Source organism: Desmodus rotundus, chromosome 7, assembly GCF_022682495.2.
Source record: "Desmodus rotundus isolate HL8 chromosome 7, HLdesRot8A.1, whole genome shotgun sequence".
In the NCBI taxonomy this organism is placed as follows: domain Eukaryota; kingdom Metazoa; phylum Chordata; class Mammalia; order Chiroptera; family Phyllostomidae; genus Desmodus; species Desmodus rotundus.
In genome coordinates this window covers 82,340,094-82,364,274 of record NC_071393.1, presented here as the reverse complement: position 1 = coordinate 82,364,274, position 24,181 = coordinate 82,340,094, and the positions used below count along the sequence as shown (strand labels likewise).

At 36.1% G+C, this 24,181-nt stretch overlaps 1 protein-coding gene across 3 annotated transcripts in view; it reads left to right on the top strand.

Annotated features, from left to right (window-relative positions):
• Positions 1–24,181, top strand: part of GABPB1 (GA binding protein transcription factor subunit beta 1) — a 61,951-nt gene that overhangs the window by 9,177 nt on the left and 28,593 nt on the right. For all 3 annotated transcript variants that reach the window (XM_053929051.2, XM_024567711.4, XM_045201195.3), the window contains exon 2: positions 21,394–21,501. In XM_053929051.2, the coding sequence (XP_053785026.1) occupies positions 21,394–21,501 (108 nt within the window). The remainder of the gene's footprint in view (positions 1–21,393; positions 21,502–24,181) is intronic.

The window sequence follows — 24,181 nt, the reverse complement described above, 5'->3', positions numbered from 1 at the left end:
ACCATCTGTTTTGTGTTTTAAGCAAATAGTGTTATGACACTATTAACTATATTCCCTATGCTGGACATTACATCCCCATGACTGACTGACTTTATAACTGTAAGTTTGTACCTTTTATTCCTCTTCACTTTTTTTACCCTTCTCCTCAATGCTGTCCTGCATGTCAGTCATCAGTTTGTTCTTAATAGTTATTAGTCTTTTGCCTTTTTTCATTGGTGATCGTATAGCATTTGTCCTTCTCTGGCTGACATGTCACTTAGCATAATATCCTCTAGGTCCATCCATGTTGTAAATGGCGAGGTTTTATTTTTTATGGCTGAGTGATATTCCATTCTGTATATATACAACATGTTTATCCATTCACTGATCAACAGTCACTTAGGTTGCTTCCATATCTTGGCTATTGTGAATAATGCTGTGTTTAGTGTGTTTGAACTGCCAGAGACTGAGTAGCTTATAAACAACAGAAATTTATTTCTCACAGTTCTGGGGGCTGTTAGGTCTAAGATCAGGGCACCAGCATGTTTGGGTTGTGATGAAAAGCCTCTTCCTGGTTGCAGACTTCTCTGTTGTATAATCCCATAGTGGAAGGAACTATCTCAGGTCTCCTTTCATAGGGGCATTAACCTCATTCATGATCTCTCTGCCTTCGTGACCTAATCACTTCCCAAGAAGGCCCTACCTTAGAAGGTATTAGAATACCGTCACTTTGGGCATTAAGAGTTCAACATACAAATTCAAGGGGTGGGGGGAGTCATGCAGTCAATGAGGTCGTAGTGGACAGTAGGTGTGTAAGTGACTGATCTAAAATATTTCCCTTACATCCTAACTGGCTTGCGTGAACTCTTTGACCTTTGCCCATGTGATTACTCCATCTGTGTTCCTTTATCTGTTCCATTCTAGGGACCCTCAAGTTCTTGCCCTTAGCTTATTCCTATATGTATGAGTTAAAGCTTGAACTTGACATGAGTCACCTCTTCCATATCTTACTAGGCTCCTGTTGTCAAGTCTTTTTACTGTGTATTTCCTCTGTTTTCCTTATAGGTTACAGTGTATTTGTGGAGGAAGGTAGATAACTATGAAAATATTTTTTGCCATGCTAAATATATGCTTAACAATTCCAGTGGGCCTTTGCTACTTCTTGGCAATTATTTTGTAAATCTCAGACTTTTCTGTTGTCTCATATCTTCTTCCTCTCCCTCAAAAGATGCCATTGACTTCTACTTAATTGAAAAAGAGAGTACAAATTTGCACATTTTTAAAAATTGTCACCCAGAAAATCTCCATTCTTCCATCTTATTTTGTAAACGGAATGGAAGTATTAATAGAATCTTTTGCTTTTGTGGGAATCTTGCTGCCACACCTTTCCTCGGTTCTGATCACTATGATCATTAATTGCAATGGTTGTTTCTCTCAGCATTCAAGTATGAGGGGGAACTCCCTAAAAACTGGAATTTATTTATTAAATAATGTGTATTCTTATATGTTTAAACTTTACTCATCTTCAAAGTATTAATACTCTCCATTTGATCCAATACACCTATCAAGATGTTTTTTCCACTGCTCAAAACAGTTTTTGAACTTGTTGATTTTGATGCTTTTTATTTACATATTTTTAATTATATTTTATTGATTATGCTATTATAGTTGTCCTGATTTTTCCCCCTTTGCTCCACTCTGCCCAGCACCCCCCACTCCCTCAGGCAACCTGCACACCATTGTTCATGTCCATGGGTCTCCTATAAGTTCTTTGGCTACTCCATTTCTTATACTATACTTTACATCCCCGTGGCTATTTTGTAACTACCTATTTGTACTTTTTAATCCCCTCACTTCTTCACCCACTGTCCCCCATACCTCCCATCTATCTGGCAACCAACAAAACATTCTGTTTCCATGATTCTGTCTCTGTTCTTCTTGTTTGCTTAGTTTGTTTTTTTACATTAAATTGTTGATAGATAAGTATTTCATGCCATTTTATTGTTCATAGTTTTGACCTTCTTCTTAAAGAAGTCCTTTTAACAGTTCATATAGTAATGATTTGGTGGTGATAAACTCCTCCAGTTTTTTTCTTGTCTGGGAAGCTCTTTATCTGCTCTTTGATTCTAAATGATAGCTTTGCTGGTAGAGCAATCTTGGCTGTAGGTCCCTGCTTTCCATGACTCTGAATATTTCTTGCCAGTCCCTTCTAGCCTGCAAAGTTTCTTTTAAGAAATCAGCTGATAGCCCTGGCTGGTGTGGCTCAGTGGATTGAGCGCTGGCCTGTGAACTGAAAGGTCGCTGGTTCCATTCCTGGTCAGGGTACATGTCTGGGTTGTGGGCCGGGTCCCTGGTTACGGCTGTGTGAGAGGCAACCGATTGATGATTCTCTCTTACATTGATGTTTCTGTCCCTCTCTTTCTCCTTCCCTTCCCCTCTCTCTGAAAAGAAATTTAAAATATATTAAAATATAAAAAATTAGCAGTCTTATGGGAACTCCTCTTTCTAATTTCTTTTCTAAAGGAACTAATTTCTTTTGCTGCATTTAAGATTCTGTCTTTAACCTTTGATATTTTAATTGCGATGTATGTTGGAGTGGGCCTCTTTGCATCCATCTTGCTTGGGACTCTGTGCTTCCTGGACTTCATGTCTATTTCCTTTACCAAATTAGGGAAGTTTTCTTTCACTATTTTTCAAATAGAGTTCCAAATTCTTGCTCTTTCTCTTCTTCCTCTGGCATCTCTATGGTGTTGGACCTTTTGAAGTTATCCCAGAGGCTGCTTATACTATCCTCATTTTTTTGGATTCTTTTTTCTTCTTGTTGTCAAGATTGGTTGTTTTTTGGTTCCTTATGTTCCAAATCATTGATCTGATTCTCAACTTCATTCACGCTACCGTTGTTTCTCTGAAAATTGCTTATTTCAATTAGTATATCCTTCATTTCTGATTGGATCTTTTTTATGTTTTTGAGCCCCTCACTAAGTTCCTTGAACATCTTATAAACAGTGTTTTGAACTCTGCATCTGATAGATTGCTTATCTCCATTTTGTGTAGCTGTTTTTCTGGAGTTTTGATCTGTTCTTTTATTTGGGCCATGTTTCTTTGCCTCCTCATTTTGGTAGCCTTCCCCTGTGTTTGTTTCTGTGTATTAGGTAGAGCTGCTTTGACTCCGTGTCTTGGTGGCATGGCCTAATGTAGTAGGTGTCCTATAAGGTCCAGTGGCACAGACTCCCCTATCACCCAAGCTAGGTACTCAAGGTGAGTCCTTCCTGTGGACTGAGTACACCTTCCTCTTGTAGTTGAGCCTTGGTTGCTGTTGGCAGATCAATGGGAGGGATTTACTCAGGCCAGTCAGCTGCAAAGACTAGCCGTGACCACTGACCACCAACCTCCGTTCTCTGTGGAGGATCAACTGTGCAGGGGTAGGGTGGTGGTGCTCCGATGTGGTCTGTAGTTATCCACTGGGTGTGCTTGGCCCAGGGTTTTCCTGGGTGGTGCAGGCTAGGGTCAGCCCCCACCTGTGTTGCCCAGGCCCCTTGACTGAGCTATAAAGCAGTCTGAGATGGCTGCTATTTGTGCTTGCCCTGGAGATTCCCAGGCAAAGCCAAGCTGTGGTTCTAGGCTGACTGCAGCCAGTTGTTGCTTGTTTGAGAGGAGTTAGGAGGTTGTGCAGCAGGAACCAAGATCAGCCATTCATATGGAAAAGCAGCTTGGGTGGGCCTGTAAGTTGGGTGGGGCAGAGTTTCTGTGCATCTCCAAGACAGGTGCAACAGTGTTAGCTAGGTTGGTGGAGTCTCATATTTGGCACCAGTCTGGATGGATGTGGTTTCTTTAATTCTGTAGTTGTCAGACTTCCATTCAACTCGATTTCTGACAGTTGTGAGTGACGCTTGTTCTGTATTTTGATGTGGTTTTGTGAAGAGGTGACCCATGGTTGCCTGCATTGCCATCTTCGATTTTGATGCCTTTTAGTGCTTCTGCTGTTTTTGGTGTCACCTCTTCCACATAGGCAAAATGTTTCCCTTTGAGGACTTCTTTTATCCAGCAAAACATGAAAGAATCAATGGTGGAGCATAGGTGTCATGCCATGTTTGGTCACAAAAAGCTGAACACTCAGCTCGGTGTGGGCAGGTGCGCTTGTAAATCAGCCACCATGAAATGGGAAAATGTGTTGAAACAGTCTTCAAAAAAAATTCACTGAAGCTGAATGCAGCCTCTCACAGCGCCAGCTGGGACACTGATGCAGACGGGTTCCTAGAACACTCACCTAGCGGTGAAAGCCTGTACGACAAGGGGCTTACCCTCTAGAAGATAATTCTGTTTTGCGGGGGGAGGGGGTAGTCCACCTTCATATATACAGACTTGTTTATTTGGGGAGGAAAAAAATCAACTTTGATTAACTGTCCCTACTGTTCTTTCCAGCTTACTCCCTCGTTTCTCTTCCAAAAATTTTTTAAAGATGTTAGTTAAAATTGCTGCCCTCAGCTTTTTTACGACTTCTTCCCTAACTTGTTGCAACTATGTAATGTTATATTCAGACTATTACTTTAAGAAACATCCTTCTTGCCAGTGGTATTGCCTTTATTCTGATTCTACTCAGCCAGTCATGTGCCACTTAATGGAGGATATGCACTTGTTAGGTGATTTTTATCATTGTGCAAACATCATATGAAGCACTTACACAAACCTAGGTGGTCTAGCCTACTACACACCTATGCTATGTGGTACAGCCTATTGCTCCTAGGCTACAAGCCTGTACCTGTCTCTGTACAAAACAACATGAGATTAAATCAAGGAGAAGAAGAAATGATGCAATCAAGAGACACAGTAAACATGAGATGTATGAGGCTGCTGCTGGCATAATACAGCTTGCTGTTTTACAGCCAACTTTGTTTTTGTGTGTGTGTGTGATGAAGAAGGATGCTTTATTTGATGCAGAACAGATCAATTGCAATATAGCACGGCTGTGAAAGCAGCATGGCTGTAGAAAAGCCCTGGGGCCAGGCCCTCTCAGGCTGGACATTTCTGCTGTGCTCCATGTCAGTCTGCTTGGCACTGTGCTGGTCTGCTCCCCTCTGCTTTGGTGAGACATCTTTCGTGTTTCAGCTCAGCCAGGGAGGCACAGTGTTTGCTAGAAAGGGAAAGTGCAAACTCCGCAAACTTTTTTTTTTTTATATAAGTAGAAAGAGTATCTTCTAACATAATGATAAAAAATATGTTACAGTAAATACACAAACCAGTAACATAGTTATCATTATCAAGTATTATGCACTATCCATAATTGTATGTGCTACACTCTTACATGACTGGTAGCACTGTAGTTTTGTTTACATCAGCAGCATCACACACTCGTGACATCAGTACTGCTATACCAACACTAGGCGATAGGAGTTTTTCAGCTCCATTATAATCTTACATGACTTTTTTGTGTATGCAGTCTATTGTCTATTGAAAAATCATTATGCAGTGCATGAATGAATATATTGATTTTCACCTAGGCCTCTTAACAGTCTTTACTTGTCCTTCATGTTTGTGTGCCATCCTGGTTTTCCCTTTCTGACTACTACTTTCTGTTTCTTTCTTTGTTTCATGATCCTCACACCACTGTCATTCCCTTCAGTAGTTGGTCCTCTCCTCTCCTCTCTGTCTTCTATCAGATGGATGTTTGGTATGCTGATGCCTCCTAAATGTGTACTCTCCAGGTTTGTATCTCCCAGTGGTTTCCTGCATATGTCCAATGGGAGGCTAAAGGAATTTCCATCACTTTTAGATTTATTATCACCCAACTTCCAGTCTGTTCCATTTTCTTTGTTTTATCATCATCATGCTTAAATCTTAAAGTTTTCTGTGATGCACATTTCTCCTTTATTTCTTATGTCTAGCAGTCAGCATAGTTCTTTAGGTTATTCTTTACCGGATTTCAGTCCTGGGATCCTGCGTTGCCTGTTATTTGACCTTTCTAACTTGAGTCTCCTTCCTCCAAATCCATCCTGCGTATGTCTGCCAGAATAATTTTTCTAAAACTTTTTTGAACCCACTGATACTAACCCTAAGCTGTCTGAAGAGAAAACATGTGGTAGTGACCTTTGCACTCAGCATTGTGCCAAGCAAAGTGAATTGAACTTGTGTTGAATAAATGTTTGAATGGATTACCATTTGCTCAATATGTTGAATGACTCCCAATGGTCTGCAGGATAAAGTCCAAACTCTACTTTCTGCGTTTCAGTCCTTTTCTTACTATATTCTTCTTCAACCTTATTTTTTACTCCTTAACATTATTATCAAACCGGTATTTCCTCTGTAATATACCATGTTCAGGCACAGCTCCATGTGTTCTTCCTTTTCCTTTTCCTTTTCCTTGTCTGTCAAAGCCTGTTCAGAAATGTTTGCCCAGTGCCAGGCACTGTTCTAACCTCTGGAGTTATAGTAATGAACAAAACAGAAGACAAAGTCTCTGTTTTCCTGGAGCTGACATTGGGGGTGGAGTGGGGGAGGGGCACTGTAAACAAATGTCAGGTGGTAATCAGGTGCAATGAAAAGGAATAAAACTGAATAAGGGCATAGAAGGAGGGGGGAGGTGGTTGCTATATTAGGTGATGGGGAAAGCTTCTGTGATTGGGTGTCTGGAATGAAGGAGTAAAGGATATATTTATCTAAATGAAGAGCTTTCTAGGGAAAGGAAACATGTCCATCCAAGACCCTAAGGTGGGAACAGGTTTGGCTTGGCTAGAGCAGAAAAATAAGGGGGAGTGGTAGATGAGATTAGAGAGGTAGTGCACACTTCAAATGGTTAAGACTTTCATTGAAGAAGTCTTCCTTAACTACGTTATTTTATTTGGTAATTTATAGCTTTTCTGCACTCATAGCAACTATGGAAGTAGCTTTCAAGTTATTTCTTACTGTGATCCACAATAAGAAATGTATTTTACATTGTTAGTATATGTACGCATTGTTGTGTGTGTGCATGTGTACAATTCAATTTTGTTTTGTGTGTAGGTTTTTAGTGCTTACTATAGTGCTGAATAGAGAGGGCTTGTTTAGTTTAGCAAATAGCTGTTGAGTGGGATGCTAGACACTCCTAGGTACTGAAATATCCTTATGACTAAGATAAACCCTGCCCAACTTCTTGAAGCTTATGGGAAGGGGAGCTTGTAAACAAATTGTTCATAATATGGTGGGATTTGTATATTAATGAAAGTATGCTCAGAGCACAATGAAAGAATAGAGAAATGCTTAATTCTTTCTGCTGAGGTCAAGGGGAGCTTGTTCAGGAGGTAATGTCTGAACTGGGTTTGGAGGAAGAATATGAATATTTGGTCAGGTAAATTGGGATAAGGAAAAGACTTCTCAGGCACAATAACATATAAAGGAATAGCATCATGAGAATCCAAGGGGAAAATGGTGAGCTCATGAGGCTGCAGTGTGGCGTGAGCCAGATCCTTAATGGTCTGAAATGCAATGGAGTCATCACTTATTCAAGGATTTTGCAACTAGGTGAAAATTATCTATAGTCAAAATTATTTGCAGGAAATTGCCACATGGGAAATAAAGATACCATCTCTCAATAAGTCCAGTATAGCTAGTTTTTCCTCTAGTGGTGAAACAGCACTATCTTCTCAATTGTGCCCTAAAAAAAGTTGGCCTGCATTTATGGGCAAAGTTGTACCCCCAAAAATGTTTTTTAAACATTAAACTTTTACCCATTATAATGTGAAATTCACTTTAAAGAAACATTTGAGAACTGAGACCTACTTAAGAAATGGGAGATTCACATTTCAGGCTAATTCTGGGACTTACGTTTCTGAAGTAGAATGGTAGGTGTCCACGTCCTTAATTACTTTTCACTTCAAGTTAAATATACACGTGCTTAAATCCTACTGTTTTCTATAGATGATTGGAATACATGATTATATATGTTTTAGAAAGCTATTTTGATAAATTTGACCACAGTTTAAGACTTTGACTATGTTCAAAATACAGAAATTTTAAACAGACTGAGAGGAATTTTTGCAACATAAATAATAAACCAGAAATATACATAATGCACTTCTATAAAGAAAGTGACATAGAAAAATAATTTTCAAATATGAGGTGGCAGTTTCAGAAAAGGAAATATAAGAGGCCAATAAACATTTGATAAGTTATGCAATCTCATAAGTAATTTGAGAGATATTAAAAGAGTGACTTTTTTTTTTTTTTTTTTTTTTTTTTTACCCATCACAGGCAGAACTTTAAAAAGCTTGGTAATACGAAGATTGGCTAGGTTGAAAAGTAATAATAAATACTATAAACTATTGTTGGGAGTATAAATTATATAGCCAGTTTGGGGGTATAAATTGGTGTGAGTAGTTGGTGGCAGTATCTATTAATTTAAAATGCTGTTTCCAACAAATCTGTCCACTTTCTACACTAGAGAAACAATTCTATGTGTGCATAAGGAGGCATGTATAGGTATGTTCATTGCAGCATTATTTATAATAGCAAAAAATGGGAAAATAAGCAAAACTGGTCATATATAGGAAAATGAGCAAGTAAATTGGTATATTCATCCTATGGAAGAACATGTAACAATTAAAAAATGCATAAGTTACATAACCTATTATATGATAAATTGTAGAGTGGTATATGCAGTATGATAGCATTTCTATAAATAAGGAAAAACCCAAATCAATATTATGTTATATTCATGCAGTAGCAAGGAATGTGGTCTGGTAAGATAAATACTAAACCGATAATAGTGATTAACTCACGGGTAGTGGATACAGGTTTGCATTTTGGGTGTAGAGATAAGGAGGGATGATCAGAGGAAACTTAAGCCTTTTCAGTAATTTTTAACATTCTAAAATTAGAAGATTATAGTATATATTTAAAACTTAATTAAAAAATAACGATGAGTTTGGCAATAGTGTGGACAGTAGTTGGAGAAGGATGGGAGATCACTTAGGGTTACTTCATTAATACAGGCAGGAGAATGCAGTGGCAAAGAGAATGGAGAGGAAAGGACTGACTAATTTAAAAATGACATGAGGGCAATTTGGCAATCTCTGTCAAAATTACATTTGTATTTATCTTTGTTCCAATAATTCTACTTCAGGGGATTTATCTTGTTATGTGAAATGAAGTGATACATCTATAAAGTTATTAATTGCAGCATTGCTTACAGTAGCGGTAGTGTCCATCTATAATAAAATAAGGCTTATGCACACAACAGCATACTAAGCAGCTGTACAAAAAAATGAGGAAGCTCTCTGTGAACTAATAGGAAAAAAGATCTCCGGGATGTGTAAAGTAAGGGCAGAATGGTCTGTAGTAATGCCGTCTTTTGGTAATTATGGAAATACTGGAAGGATGCCTATGAAGCTTGTGAAGGTGGTTACCTATGGTAGCTAGAAGGAGGGTCGAAAGTAGTGTAAATGCTTTCAGTAAGACTTTTCAGTGTATACATCGTTTGGATTTTTGAGCTATATGAAAGTACTCGAATTGTCTATCAAAAAAAGAAATTAAGAGAGAAAGAGATGTGAAGTAGACGCTAAAGGACTTGATGACCAACAGTGTAGAGACATGAGGGAGAAGGAGTTGAGGATAGCTCTTAGATTTCTGATTTGTGAGGCAGAGAGGGCGGCGGCACTGTCAGGGAGTACAGGAGGAGGGTTAGGTTTTGGCACGTGCGTGGGAGTTCTGGATGTGCAAATTGAAAAATTCTTACTTCTTCTTAGTTTAGTGTATGTGTATATATTTTATGTGCTTTAGATACAGAACTTGACCTTATCTTACATGTGAATATTAAATAGTCATCAGTAAATATTTTTTACCCTTAGATTATAGACATTTATATTCTAGGTTTCATGGAGAAGTTTTGTAATGATGTCATAATTTTACAGTCAAGTAGGGACATTGGTATGCACGGATTGAATGTAGATAGAGAAATAGAGACTGTATAAATGATAAGTACATAGTTTATGTGGAATGTAGGAACTTGATATATCAGCATAGTTCCAATTTAATTACATCTTTTGTTACCTGAAATTTGAAGAAATAAGAATAGCTTTGAATGAGGAAGTGATCTTTAGGGTAGATGAGATTTAATTGTAATTTTTAAAACAATATTAAAACGGATTGAGGGGAAGTTTACAGTAGAGGACAAGAGTATTTTTACAGTACATTTGGGAGTAACTGTATATGAGAGGGATTTACCCTAGTGGAGGAAAGGAGTCACAACATTGAGGGTGCTACCTAAAAGAAACTCTTGCAATATAATTTGGGGCCTAAAGTTTACTTCAACGAGTTATATTACAGAATCTGATTTTTGAGGTCTTGATTTATTTCGAATGACTTTTACCTGATTATATTTGGCTAGAGTCAAAAAAGTAAAAGGAAAACATAAGTAAAGCACATGCATGTCAGGACTTGCAAATGAATTTAGTAGTTTTTTCTGAGTTTATGCTAATAAAGACTTGGGCATGGAATAGCAATAACAAGCAATTAAGTAATTCTTGCTTGAGATTTCAGTTTTTAACCATTTTATATCTGAAGAGAAGATGTTTTACTGGAAATAGTTTTTTTAAATATTACAAATGATGTTATATATAAAATCCTATAACAATTGGATGTAATCTTGTTTAAGTGAGGGTGAAACTGTTATACCACCTCCAACCTGTGCTCACCTCTTTACCCACTGCCTTTCTCAGTACTGTCTTCTTCTGGAGCTTTGGGAAACACAGCTTGAGAAATGCTGAATTGGTTTGGGCTACAGTTTGGGCTTGGATGGACTTTTACCTCTTATATATCTTTAATGTGTCCAGTTGAGTAAAAGGGTGGTAATAGCATAGTGGATAGAAGTTAACTTTAATTCAGGTAGCATTTAACTATTGGTTCTCAATTAGGGATGGTTTTGCCCCCCAGTGGACATTCAGCAATATCTAGAGACATTTTTTTTGATATTATAAAATGGGGGAAAAGATGGTGTTAGTGACATCTAGTGGGTAGAGACCAGGGATGCTGCTAAATACCCTGTGATGCTAAACATCTTACAATGCAGAGGACAGTCTCCCACGACAAAGAACTATCAGGTCCAAAATGTTTTAGTGCTGACGTAGAGAAATACTTGGTTACTTGAATGCCAACTATATGTGCAGCACTGTTCTAAAGAACTTATGGGTGCAAATGACACTAAATGAATCCTGTCTCTACCCACAAGAAATTTATAACCTAGCTAAAGCATTTCAAACTTAACAAGTCAGTGGCCAAATTCTTAACACCTGATCCACCCTATTTTACTTTGCTATCTTTATTTCAGTAAGTAATCCTACTTTTCACCAAGTTGTGAAAAAAACCTAGATGTCATCACTGACTCCTCTTTTTCTTATACACTGACTGGCATGTAAAACATCAGGAAGTCTTGTTAGCTCTACTTCAAATTATATCTTACATCAGGGTAACAGTGGGCTAGATTCTTTAGACCAGTGTTCTTTTTGAAAACAACTGAAAATTCTGGATGAGATATATTACCTTTCGAGCTTTGAAAAACTAAGAAGATACAGGAGTCTGGTAAATCAAATCCTGGAAGAAAGCCTAAACCAAGAGAGGTTAGCAGAATACCTGGAGAACTGAAGCCACTTTGGCCCTGAATATATTTGCTGACATCAAGAAATTTAGATTTGTGATCATCAGTTTTGTGGGGCAAGGCAGAAAGAAATCAAGATCATAACCTACCCAACATACAGACATATGTAAAGTCTTACAAGATATATTTCCCTACTAGGATTGGACTCCGTATGTTTACACCTGAGAGGTAAGGATGGACCAGAACTAACCCTTGCTCCTCTTTCATTGCCTGCCTCCCAGCCAAACATCAAGGGACTTCAAGGCAAGTTGTCTTGGCACTGAACAGAGTACTAGAAAAAAAGAGAAAGGAAACAAAAACCTTTAGAAAGTTGTGGCCATAGCCTAGCAAGGTTAGAGAACCTTAAGTCATGATTTAATTTGGATTGTTCCCTGACTGGTATTGTCCCTTAGGAGCTTGGCAGAAGCAAATGCAAGTGTTCCCTGGAAAATGCTCCTTCATCTTAGGCATTCCCACAAATAATTTTTCAAAGACACTGACCACACACAGAAATAACCAGGCATACAAAGAAACATAGGTAAAACCCAGCAGAAACAACAGACAGTGAAAAATATTTTCATAGGCATTATATATTCGAATTAGAAGGTACATGATAAAACAACCATGCTTACTGTGTTTGCAGAAATAAATGACAAACTTGACAGGAAATAGGAAACTACCAAAAACAGTGGCACTGTAGATTTGGAAAAAACAAATGTAACTGCTGGAAATAAAAAATATAATAACTGGCCCTGGCTAGTGTGGCTCAGTGGATTGAGTGCGGACTTGTGAACTGGAAAGTCAAGGGTACATGCCTGGGTTGTGGGCCAGGTCCCCACTTGGGGGCATGCAAGATGCAACTGATCAGTGTATCTCTGGCACATCGATGTTTCTCTTCTTCTTTTTCTCCCTCCCTTCCCTTCTCTCTAAAAATAAATAAATACTTTAAAAAAATACAGTGACTGAATTAAGGCTCAATGATGTAGTTTGCAGCAGATTGGATACATCAGAGAAATTATTGACCTCGAATATAGACCAGACAAAATTTCCGGGGTGTAGCTTAGAAGCAAAAAGATTGAAACTGTAGAAGACGGTAAGAGAGATGGAGCATGGAGTAAGAAGATCTTAATTAGAATTTCAAAAGAAGAGGAGGGAGAAAATAGGAACTTTAAAGAGATGATGGCTGGTATTTTCTAGAACCAATGAAAGATACCAAATCAGGATTCAAGATTTCCAACATAGCCTAATCAACATAAAAATAAATCCACACCTAGACATATCATAATGAAATTTCAAAAAACCAGTGACAGAGAAAAATCTTAAAAGCCTTAAAAGCTGGTAGAGAAAAGATAACCATCAAAGGAACAAGAATTAGATTAACAGATGATTTCTTAACAGCTTAGTCAGAAGATAGGGAAATGATATCTGCAATATGAAATGAAAGAAGCTTGCTCCCTTGGCTGGTGTGGCTCAGTGGGTTGAGCACCAGCCTGTGAACTGAAAGTCACTGGTTTGATTCCCAGTCAGGGAACATGCCTTGGTTGCGGGCCAGGCCTCCTGGTTAGGGACATGTGACAGGCAACCAATGGATGTTTCTCTCACACATCGAGTTTCTTTCCCTCTTCCTCCTTTCTTTCCCCTCTCTCTAAAAATGAATAAAATTTTAAAAAAGAAAAAGTAAAAAGCTTCCCAACCTAGAATTTTACACTCAGTGAAAATATCTTTAAAGAATGATGATGAAGTATATTTTAGACAAAAACATGGTATCAACCTCTCACCCATTAGAGATCATTTAAACCACCACTGTCCCGTAGAAATTTTTCTGGTGATGGAAATACTATTTATCTGTGCTCTCCAGTATTGCAGTCATAAGCAGCATAGGGCTATTGACCATTTGAAATGGGGCAAGTATGACTGAGGAACTGAATTTTTAATTAATTTGAGTATAAATAGCCACATGAGGAATTAAAATGTATGAAGGGCTGAAAGGTAAAGAAAATGATATGTATTTGGAAAATGAAAGTTGATTACATAAAACAGTAAAAATATCTAATGGATTAAGAGGCAGTAAAGAAGGGGTAAGTGGGGGGTTTTAGATTCTAAGGTCCTTGTATTATCTAGAGGGAGGATAAATTTTTTAAAAACTCTTTGTATAAAAAACTTTAAATATACAAAAGGAAAGAAGAATATAATGAATCCCCCATATATTTATTACCCAGCTTCAAAAATGATCAGTTTGTGACTAATCTAGTTTTTCATATATATCCCCAAATTATTTGAAAATTTCAAGCATTACATTATTTAATCCATAAGTATATTGTTTTTATTTCTAAATATATATAAACAAACTATAATATCATTATCATATCTGGAAAAATCAATATAATTCCTTAATATCATTACATGATAAGGCAGTATACACATTTCCCCAGTTAACTCTAAAATGATGTTTTAAGACAATACTTCTGGGTAGTTTTAGGTTCACAGCAAAATTGGGGAAAGTACAGAGATTTCCCATATACCATCTGCCCCCAAACATGCATGACCTCGCTGTTAATAGTATTCCCCCCAGTGGTACATTTGATTTTTGAATTGTAATATGTTACACATTTAAAAATAGCAATTCAAAATAAAAGCAATTCCTAAAATTGAGAGCAAGCCTGAACAAATGAACCTTAAAAAAGTTATTTAAATACATGGAGAAAAACACAATCTCAAGTGACTTTTGAGCTCAACAGTAAATGACATATATGCTAAGGGCAAAAAGAATGCTTAAATTTCGTTCACTTAATTGTTAGTTTTAATACTGGTATTTTTATTTTGATACCAGTTGATAAATATTGTAAAATAAAGCCAGTAAGTTTTTATGCTTATATATTAGAAGCCAAGTGAGATAGAACATAAAAGAAGCTGAGTAAAAAACCTGATGTTTAATTTGAATTATGTCAATATTAACTTATGATTTAAAGTGTATTTCTTAATTCTATTCTATCTAATAGATAGAACTCTATTCTGTCTATATTTCTTTCCTAGCTCTGTTTACTGAAAGGACCTGGAAGCATGTGTGTCACTTTGGTAAATATGAATACTTCTCTTACCCCAATGTTGTCTTCAAATACTTCTACTCAGAATCCAGGACTCCTCAAAGCAATGTCTGATTTCAGGACTAGGGCAGGGAAAATACATAGTGAGCCTAGAACACCTTGTGCCAGAAGCGGGAAAGCTTTCAAAGGCAGAAAAGAGCCAACCTGAAGGGGCTCTGATTGGCCAAAATTGGGACAGTTTGAACATAAGAAAAGAATAAGAGTAATTTATTGAAATAACATATAACAATAAAAATATTCTTTAAAATGGAGATGACTGTTATACCTATTCTTTATTCTGAAAATTGATGAAAACATTTGAAGTACCTTTTTAGTAGAAACTGTATACAGTTAATGAGGCATGCCAGATAATAAATATAGGAGGAATCATAGAATTAAAAACTCACAATTTGGTACAACCTGTTATAAAATAGTTGCATTGGGCCAGGATCATTAATGGATGTTAAAACTGTTAGGCAAAAGGTTCATTGGGAATTGGATATTCATGTCGTGCCAGAGTAACACTCCACAGAGTCCTTCTTGGTTTCAAAATAAAACAATATAACTTTACAGTGGAAGGATCAGGCTATCACCAACCTAATTATTAATCTTAGTATTACTAAAAGGAACCAAAAAAAGTGCTGTCTTTTTTTGTTTGTAATATTTTCTTCTTTTCCAAGTGTATTTTATTGAATATGCTATTACAGTTGTCCCATTTTTTTCTCCCCTTTATTCCTCTCCGCCCTGTACCCCCTCCCCAACAGCATTCCCCCCCTTCAGTTCATGTCCATGGGTCATATATATAAGTTCTTTGGCTTCTCTATAAAAGTGTGTTTTCTAATGTGATTCCATATCAAGTATATAGCATCAACTATGAAATATTTTTGTCCAGAATTTAAAATCTGAATTTAGTCAACTATAGACTAACTCTCAGTTTATAAGAATTTGGTAGATGAAAAAATGAAAAAGAAATGAAACAATCAAAAAAATCCAGAACATGATATACCAATGAACTGGTCGTTTAATGTCATGGGAGATTAAAATAGAGGTGAGGTAGGTGGGGGGAAGGAAATTGTTCTGGAATAAAACTGATTTAGGGATATAACAACCAAATGCCATGTATTAGATTTAAAGTACCTTATTTTTTTTTAGAGGAGTAGGATGAAGCAAGATGGCCAACTTTTAATTTAGAATGGGTGATGGGCATATGGGAGTGTGTGTATGCGTACACATACACACACATATTTGTATATACATACTTTATTTGGAAAGATTTATAATAAACATTTTTTGTTGATGGACACTTAAATTGTTTGTAGTTTATTTTTTCTATTACAAATAATGTTTTTTGCAAACATTCTTATACATGTTTCCTCTCCTGTGCACAAGTTTTAGAGTACAGAAGGAAATAGGTTAGCTTCCCAGCAGTGGAATCCATGGGTCAAATTGTAGGTACATTTTTAACTCTACTAAATACTGATAAATTGTTCTTCAAATGGTTGTGCTGATGAGAATTTTAGACAAGAGAATCATGAGAGGGGCAAAGTAGGAAAGTAATACAATAATTAATAAACAAGAGTTTATTCTTGTATTCAAGAATAAGCTCTTGCCCTGGCTGGGTGGCTAGGTTCATTAGAGCGTCATCTCATGCACTAGAAGGTTGCAAGTTCAATTTCTGGTTGGGGTGTGTACAGGAGGCAACCCATGATATTTTTCTCTCCCATAGATATTTCTCTCCCTCCCTCCCAAAATCAATAAACATATCCTTGGGTGAGGATTAAAAAAAGAATAAACTCTTTCACTACTCACAACTGTAAACTTACTTTTGCCCCACACTGTATGTCTTTGCTACTGGATGGTGAATCCTTCGAGGCTAAGTATTATGTAGTGATTAACTTATAGAAATGTTTGAATTGAACGAAAATTTATTTTAAGGGGATTGCCTCGCAGCAGGATGAAGAAACTAGAGTTAGGTCAGCTAAGAGGCCATTGTAGTGTTTAAGGTAAGAGGCAAAGAGGAAGGAAGGATGAATATAAGAAATCTTGGAAAGAATGGATCAAAATAAATGCATCCTTTTTTTTTCTTTACTGCATTCTTGGGGCATTTTTACACAATATACTCTTGGGCAGGATATTGATGGTTTACTGTTGTCCCTTCTCACATCCATCAGTTTCTTGGCTTCACTTTATTGTAAGCAGGTAAGTTATGCTTCTCTGATTAGTTTGAAACCATCTACTGGTCTGGTTCCAGTAGAGTTGTAGCGTTATTTTCACCCTCTGCTTCTACTCTTTTCAAGCCTCAGTCTCTTTTTTTTGAATAAATGCATGTGATCTAAAAGAGAGTAGTAGTTAAATGTAGTAAAGAGATAGTGGATTGCAAAGATGAGTATTTAGTAGAATCTATAGGTGCCTTTATCCCCAAATGAATTTGTGAAGTCTTACAAGGCCATACATACCTCCTATAGTTTTTTTAATTATATTTTATTGATTATGCTATTACAGTTGTCTCATTGTTTCCCCCTCTGTCCCTCCACGCAGCACCTCCCAACTCCCTCAGGCACTCCCCACAGCTGTTCATGTCCATGTGTCATGCTATAAGTCAGGGGTGTCAAACTCATTTTCACCGGGGGCCACATCAGCCTTGCGGTTGCCTTCAAAGGGCCGAATGTAATTTTCGGGCCGTATAAATGTAACTACTCCTTAACAGCTACGCTAGAACTTGGAGCTGCCACTGGGTAGAAACAAGGTGCCAGGCTGGATAAAACAAGGCGGAGGGCTGGATTTGGGCCTTGGGCCTTGTGTTTGCCACCTGTGCTACAGGTTCTTTGGCTACTCCACTTCCTACACTGTACTTTACATACCCATGGCTATTCTGTAACTACCTATTTGTACTTCTTAATCCCCTCACCCCGTCACCCATTCCCCTCACCCCGCTCCTATCTAGAAACCATCAAAATGTTTTCCTTATCCATGATTCTTTGTTCTTCTTGTTTGCTTAGTTTGTCATTTAGATTTAATTATTGTATTTATTGCCATTTTATTGTTAATAGTTTTGATCTTCTTTTTCTTAAATAAGTCCTGGTAACAGTTCATATAATAATGGTTTGGTGATGATGAACTCCTTCATTTTTTTCTTATCTGGGAAGCTCTTTCTCCGCCCTTTGATTCTAAATGATGGCTTTGCTGGGTACAGCAATCTTGGCTGCACCCAGCAGTTCTACAGTTGGTGCCTTCAAGATGTTTCTAGAACAGCTCTGTCCAATAGAAATATAATCCAAGCAACATATTTACTTTAAAGTTTTCTAGTGGCCACGTTAAAAAAAAGTCTGAAAGAAATAGGCAAAATTAATTTTTATAATGTGTTTTGTTTAACCTCATATATCCAAAATATTACCATTTCAACATGTAATCAATATAAAAGCTACTAATGAGCTATTTTACATTCCTTTTGGTCCTAAGTTATTAAAATCTGATACATTATACTTATACCTCATTTCGGATTAACTACATTTCAATAATCAGTAGCTTCTTATGGCTAGTGGCTACTGTATTGGACAGCTCAGTTCTATTTTGAAACCTTTGAATTCAGTTTGGTATCTTTATTTTCTAGAGGTAAATACTGAAATTACTGACAGATAAAATATGTTTGATATTTGCTTCAAAATAAAATGTGTACATGGGTTGGCCATAAATTGATAATATTGAAGCTAGGTGGTAGAAATATAATTGGATTATATTTTCTAAGTGTTTTTATTCGTATTCATTTTTAATAGTGCTAGTAACAATTCAAATGGAACTAGTTAGTGCTTTATAATTTTATAGAGGGTTTTCATGTCCAGGAGTTGGTATAAGTTCACAACAGGTCTATGAGCTATGAATTACAGAAATTAAAAGCAAAATAGACTTTAAGCTTGAAAAATTTAATTATTTATAATTTCTGTTACCACTAGATGGCCCTCTCAGCATGTAATTTTAAGCAAATGCAGATTTTCTTTGTGGACATTTTGAAGTTCCCCTATAGATCTTATTAAAATACATTTTAATTGGACTTAAAAAATAATGCTTTGTATCAGAGCCTGATAGGCTTCTTTAGAAGTAGTAAAGGAATTAAAAATGGAATTTATTACAGTGGGTTTTTCAGTTGGTTTCTCAAGATGAAAGGAAAAAAAACTATATGACACTCAATGCTATTATACATAGTATATTTTCAGTAAGTGTTTTTAATCTTCATTAAAATACACTGAATTGGATTATGTTCTTTATTTGATTATTTGGTATACCAAAACATTTATTGCCAAGTCTTTACATGGTTTTGTTTAAATCTAATACTACTTTATCTATGAGGATTTAATGTGTCGACAGTAAACCAAAGAAATTGAGGGCTCTTTCTGGAGTGATTGTCCCCTTGGCCAGTTTTGTTTTCTTAATGCAGTTGAGTTCTTCTAAGGGCAAGAGTTACTCTGTGATGTGTGTGGTTCCCCTCAGGTGAGAAACAGAAGTGAAATTGCTACATTTCAGTATTTTTATTATTTTAAATTTTCTAATCATCTTGGTAAGAAAATTAGAGCACTAGAGCACCTTTGATTTTGATCTTACTCGCTCTCATGTGTATTTTATTTTTAAATAATTTTCATTTCTAAATTTTATTTCTAAATAATTAGATCATTACTGGTTTTTTAATAATAAATATTTTATATTGCCCCTTTTGCTAACTGGAAGTGAAAATCATAGTTAATGATACCTATCAGCATAATTTCAAAAATTATTATATCTTAATTTTAATATACAGAAGAAATAGAAGGAAAGCATCTTATAATAGAATGTGTATTTCAGCGTGGAAATATTCAGCAGACTACACTAGACGTCACAAGAGGTAGTCAATGGTTTCTACCTATGCATAGAATCATTGTGAATGTGATAGCTGTGAAAGCGTGATTGATACAATGTCATTTTTTTATATTGCTGATTCACATACCCAAGTGGCATTGAGATTGCTGGCATGACTTTTCAAATTGGTGAACAACTCTTAGTAAAGTTCTGAACAAAACAAATAGATTTATAGTATGCTTGTATTTTGGATAATTTGGGATACATTAATAACTGTGGAAAATATGTTTTGTTTACATATTAAATTCCAGCCTTAGATATATTCAGTGGAATAGATATATTCAGTGGAATGTTTGAAATTCATGTAGGATATATGGCAGTTCTTTGCCATGGTGGATTGTTCCTTGAATTGCTGGACCTCTAGTATCCCCGACCCTTGCCCAGTAAACACTAGTCAAACCTTCACCCCACTCCTTCCTGCATCAATCTCCAGAATACCTCCATATACAGAGTGCCCTCTACCATTGAGACCCGCTGATTTAAGAGTATTCAGCTACTTTAATCTTCTACACAGCTGTATGGCTCATGGAATTTTAAAACTACAGTAAGTTAAGTATCCTAGGTACTTAAATATATGTTTTGAATAATTAAGGTAATTGCAGAATTATGGGAGAAATTGATTTGTTCAAATTCATCATTGTTTTATTGCAATTCTTATAAGCAGATCAAGAAATTTGCTATTTTTAGTCCTCAATACCCTGCATTTACTTTATCTTTTCCACTCTTCCTTTTTAGTAAGTCAATAGTATATAATTTTCCTTAATGTCAGCATTTCATTATTTAACAGTCATACAATATAATTTGTCTCTTAAAAATCCACTTTTTAGATTAGGAAGATAAGATAGTAACATTGCAGAAACTTTGTAAACTGAAGGCAAAATTTCCCGTAGCCATACCACTAGTCTGTGTATATTTTGACATTCAAAAAATTAGTTTTGTATCTTATCTTTTCACTTAACATGGCATAACTTTTTTAATGTTATTATATAACTTCAAAGCAATTTTCTTAAATTACTGCATCTTATTCTACCAAATTTCACAATTTAACCATTTTCCTATCTTTAGATTTTTCACATTCTAAAAATGATTATATATAATATATGGGGGGGTGGAGTATCCAAAAAAACCAGAATGATCTTCTGGAGGGTGGGCCCCTTGTAGTACAGGCTTCCCCCACTGTAGGTGAGTGTTCTAGGAACCCATCTATATGAGTGTTCCAGCTGGCGTTGTGGGAGGCTGCATTCAGCTCAGTGAATTGGTTTTTGAAGACTGTTTCAACGCATTTTCCCATTTCACGATGGGTGATTTACAAGCACACCTGCCCACACTGAGCTGAGCGTTCAGCAGTTTTTGACCAAAAAGCAGCATGACCTCCACGCTCCACCCTCCCTATTTACCTGATCTTGCTCCGAGTGACCCTTTTTTGTTTTGCTTGAGGAAATAAGTTCTCAAAGGGAAACGTTTTGCCGATGTGGAAGAGTTGAAACAAATACAGCAGAAGCACTCAAAGGCAGCAAAATCAATGAGTTCAAAAACTGTTTTGAGCAGTGGAAAAAAATGTCTCAATAGGTGTATTACATCAAGTGGAGAGTAGTTTGAAGGTGACTGAAGTTTAAACATGTAAGGATAAATACACAATTTTTTATAAATACCAGTTTTTTGGGTTCCCCCTCATATGTAGATATATATGTACATATTTACATACATAATTTATTGATCTGTTTCTATATATTTTTATTTTTATTTCAGAATAGATATTAGAAGTGGGGCCTTGCATTGGCTCAGTAGGCTCGAACATTTTTGTAACTTTGGAGATTTTAAATTTATTTATGTTTTGTTTAGATGTCCCTGGTAGATTTGGGAAAGAAGCTTTTAGAAGCGGCACGAGCAGGTCAAGATGATGAAGTTCGTATTTTGATGGCAAATGGAGCTCCTTTTACTACAGACTGGGTAAAGAATGATGATTACATGTTGTTGTAGTTTTTTTCCTTCTCAGTTTTGAGTTTTTTTCAGATAAGAATTTAGTATTGTGTTTATAAGTGGTAAAAAATTTCTTTTGCAGATTTGCTTGAAACTTTAGAATTATAGCTGTTCTTTAAAGGGAATGGTTTATATCATTTTTTGATACTTGGTAAGCTTACCCAAATGTTTTGCTCACAAAGGGTTTTTCTTTTAAACTATGCAGTTCAATAATGGAGGATGAATGTAAAATGTAGCTGCTTGTGATTTAACTTAAAGGTCTTATAAATAGCCCGGGTACAATTTATAATTCAGAAAATAACAGATAAAGATTTGAGTTAATGTTATAATTGCTTCTAAAAAGGAAAAAAATGTTTGCATTTCAATTGATACTTGTAAAACTATTACAAACGTGATGAAAAAGGAAGAAAGGGATGGGAAGTTCTTAACAGCTATAGAAGACCATTGTGAGGAAGACAAAAACCATAACTCTGTTTAATTCTGGGGTTAAATCAAAAGGGATGATTTTGGGAATTCTAGGAGCTAGGAATTTGGATTAACCCTTCCACTGGTAAAAATTAAAAATTCCAGATTTTTAATTTTGTTCGTCTTGGCTTACTTGTCCTGGGTTCTTTTTTACTTTTATTAAAACCAAAACAAAAAGATTTTTATTATGGAAAATTTCAAACATATATCAACCCCTGCATACTCTTTACTCAACTTGAGAAGTTATCAAATCATGATGAATGTTGTTTTTTCTGTGACCCTATCTAGTTTATTTTATTATATATTATTTTAAGGCAAATTCTAGGAATCATATAATTGCATCCCTAAATATTTTAACATGTCTTTAAAGATAGATTTTTTAAATTAAATATTTAAAAAATCATAAGTGCACTTGTGAGTTAGAAAACAGAGTCTCAACCTGAAAAACTAAATGGAAGCCAGAACCCAGAGAAATTTTACCCTAAGAACATTTGTTGAATTTTCCACCTCACTGGCATGACTTACTAAAGGCAAAGAACTGAGGCTGCTCATAGAAGTCTCCTAGGAGAGTCCTTCCCCCATAATTCTGGAATCCCAAAGAGATGTACCTTCATTGCAAGAATAAACCAGAAATATCCCCTCCCTCTCCTACCTGCTTCTGCTCCTGCCCTTGTTAGTTACTGCAAGGAATGTGAACTGACGTGAACCAAGGAACCAAATGGAGAGGGGGAAAAAATTGGAGCCACAAGCCATTCCTTGCACATATTTGTGTCCCGAACTCATAAATACTTGTGCATTCTATGAAACCATAAACTGAAAAATGAATTTAAAGTGATCTTTGGACTAGAGATTACCCTAGGTTGCTGGTAGAAGCAAATGAATATTTTTTCTGGAGGAACCTACCTTCTGTCCAGGCTTTATATCCACAAATGAAATTCTGAGAATGAACAGTCAAAAATAACTAAAGAGAACGAGGCATTTTGAACAATAACCCACTGAAACAACTGACAAAAGAAGCAGACTTATAAGGTCTTGAGATAAGATTTTAATTGGGAACAACTGAAGAGAAAATTAGTAAACTAAAAAGATGGAAAAATAAAACCCATCCAGAATGCAACACAGAAAGCTCTCAGGAGTCATGAAGACCAGTGTGAAAAAGTCTAACGTGTATCTAATCATTAATCCACAAGGAGAGTGAGAATAGGGATGAAATAATTTTAAGACACGATGTCTAAGATTTTTCCAGGACTGATGAGAGATGGCAGCTCATAGATTGAGGTGGCCCATCAAATCTCCACAGGGTCAATGAAAAATCCCTATCTAGATACATCATAGTGGTACCATAGTGCATCAAGACAGTAGGATAATACATAAGGAATTTCCATGGCAGTAATAAAAAGACAAGACAAAGAAGAATGGGCAAGTGATTTGATATACTACTTTACTAAAGAGAAAGTTCAAATGACCAATACACGTGAAGAGATGCTCAGCTACATTAGTAATTGGGTAAATGCAAAGTAAAATAATGAAGTATCACTGTATGTCTACCAGATTAGTCAGTAAAAAGAAGTCTAGCAGTACCAAGCAGTGGTGAAGAGATGTGTGAACTGGTATAAACATTTTGGAGGATAGTTTGGTAAATTCAAACATGTGCGTATCTTTAGATATTGAACTTCTAAAATCATTCCCAAGAGAAACTCTTGTTCATGTATTTGAGGCATGTACCAGACTGTTTTTAGCAGCAGCATTATTCATACAAACAAAAAATGTAAATAACCCAAATGTTCATCAGTAGATTGGTAAAATTAATTACGGCTTATTCATTCAGTAGAATGTTGTAGAGCAGAGAAAATGAGTGAACCACACATAAATTCACCAGTGTTAGTGAATCTCATGAACATACTGTTAAACAAAAGAAGGTAAGTCAGAGAAATAAGTGGAGTATGATTCTATTTAAACAACGTTCAAAATAAGCAAAACCAAAGTTATTATTTAGGGATATATAAGTGATTTAAAAAAAAACCAAAGTAAAGCAATGTTTATTATAAAATTCAAAATAGTAATTACTTCTGGGGCTGTGGAAGGGGAGCGGCATATGGGAAGATTTTTGAATTGCTAGCAATGTTTTATTTCTAGACTGTGATGGTTGTTTCATAAGTGTTATATACATATATTTTCTTTGTAT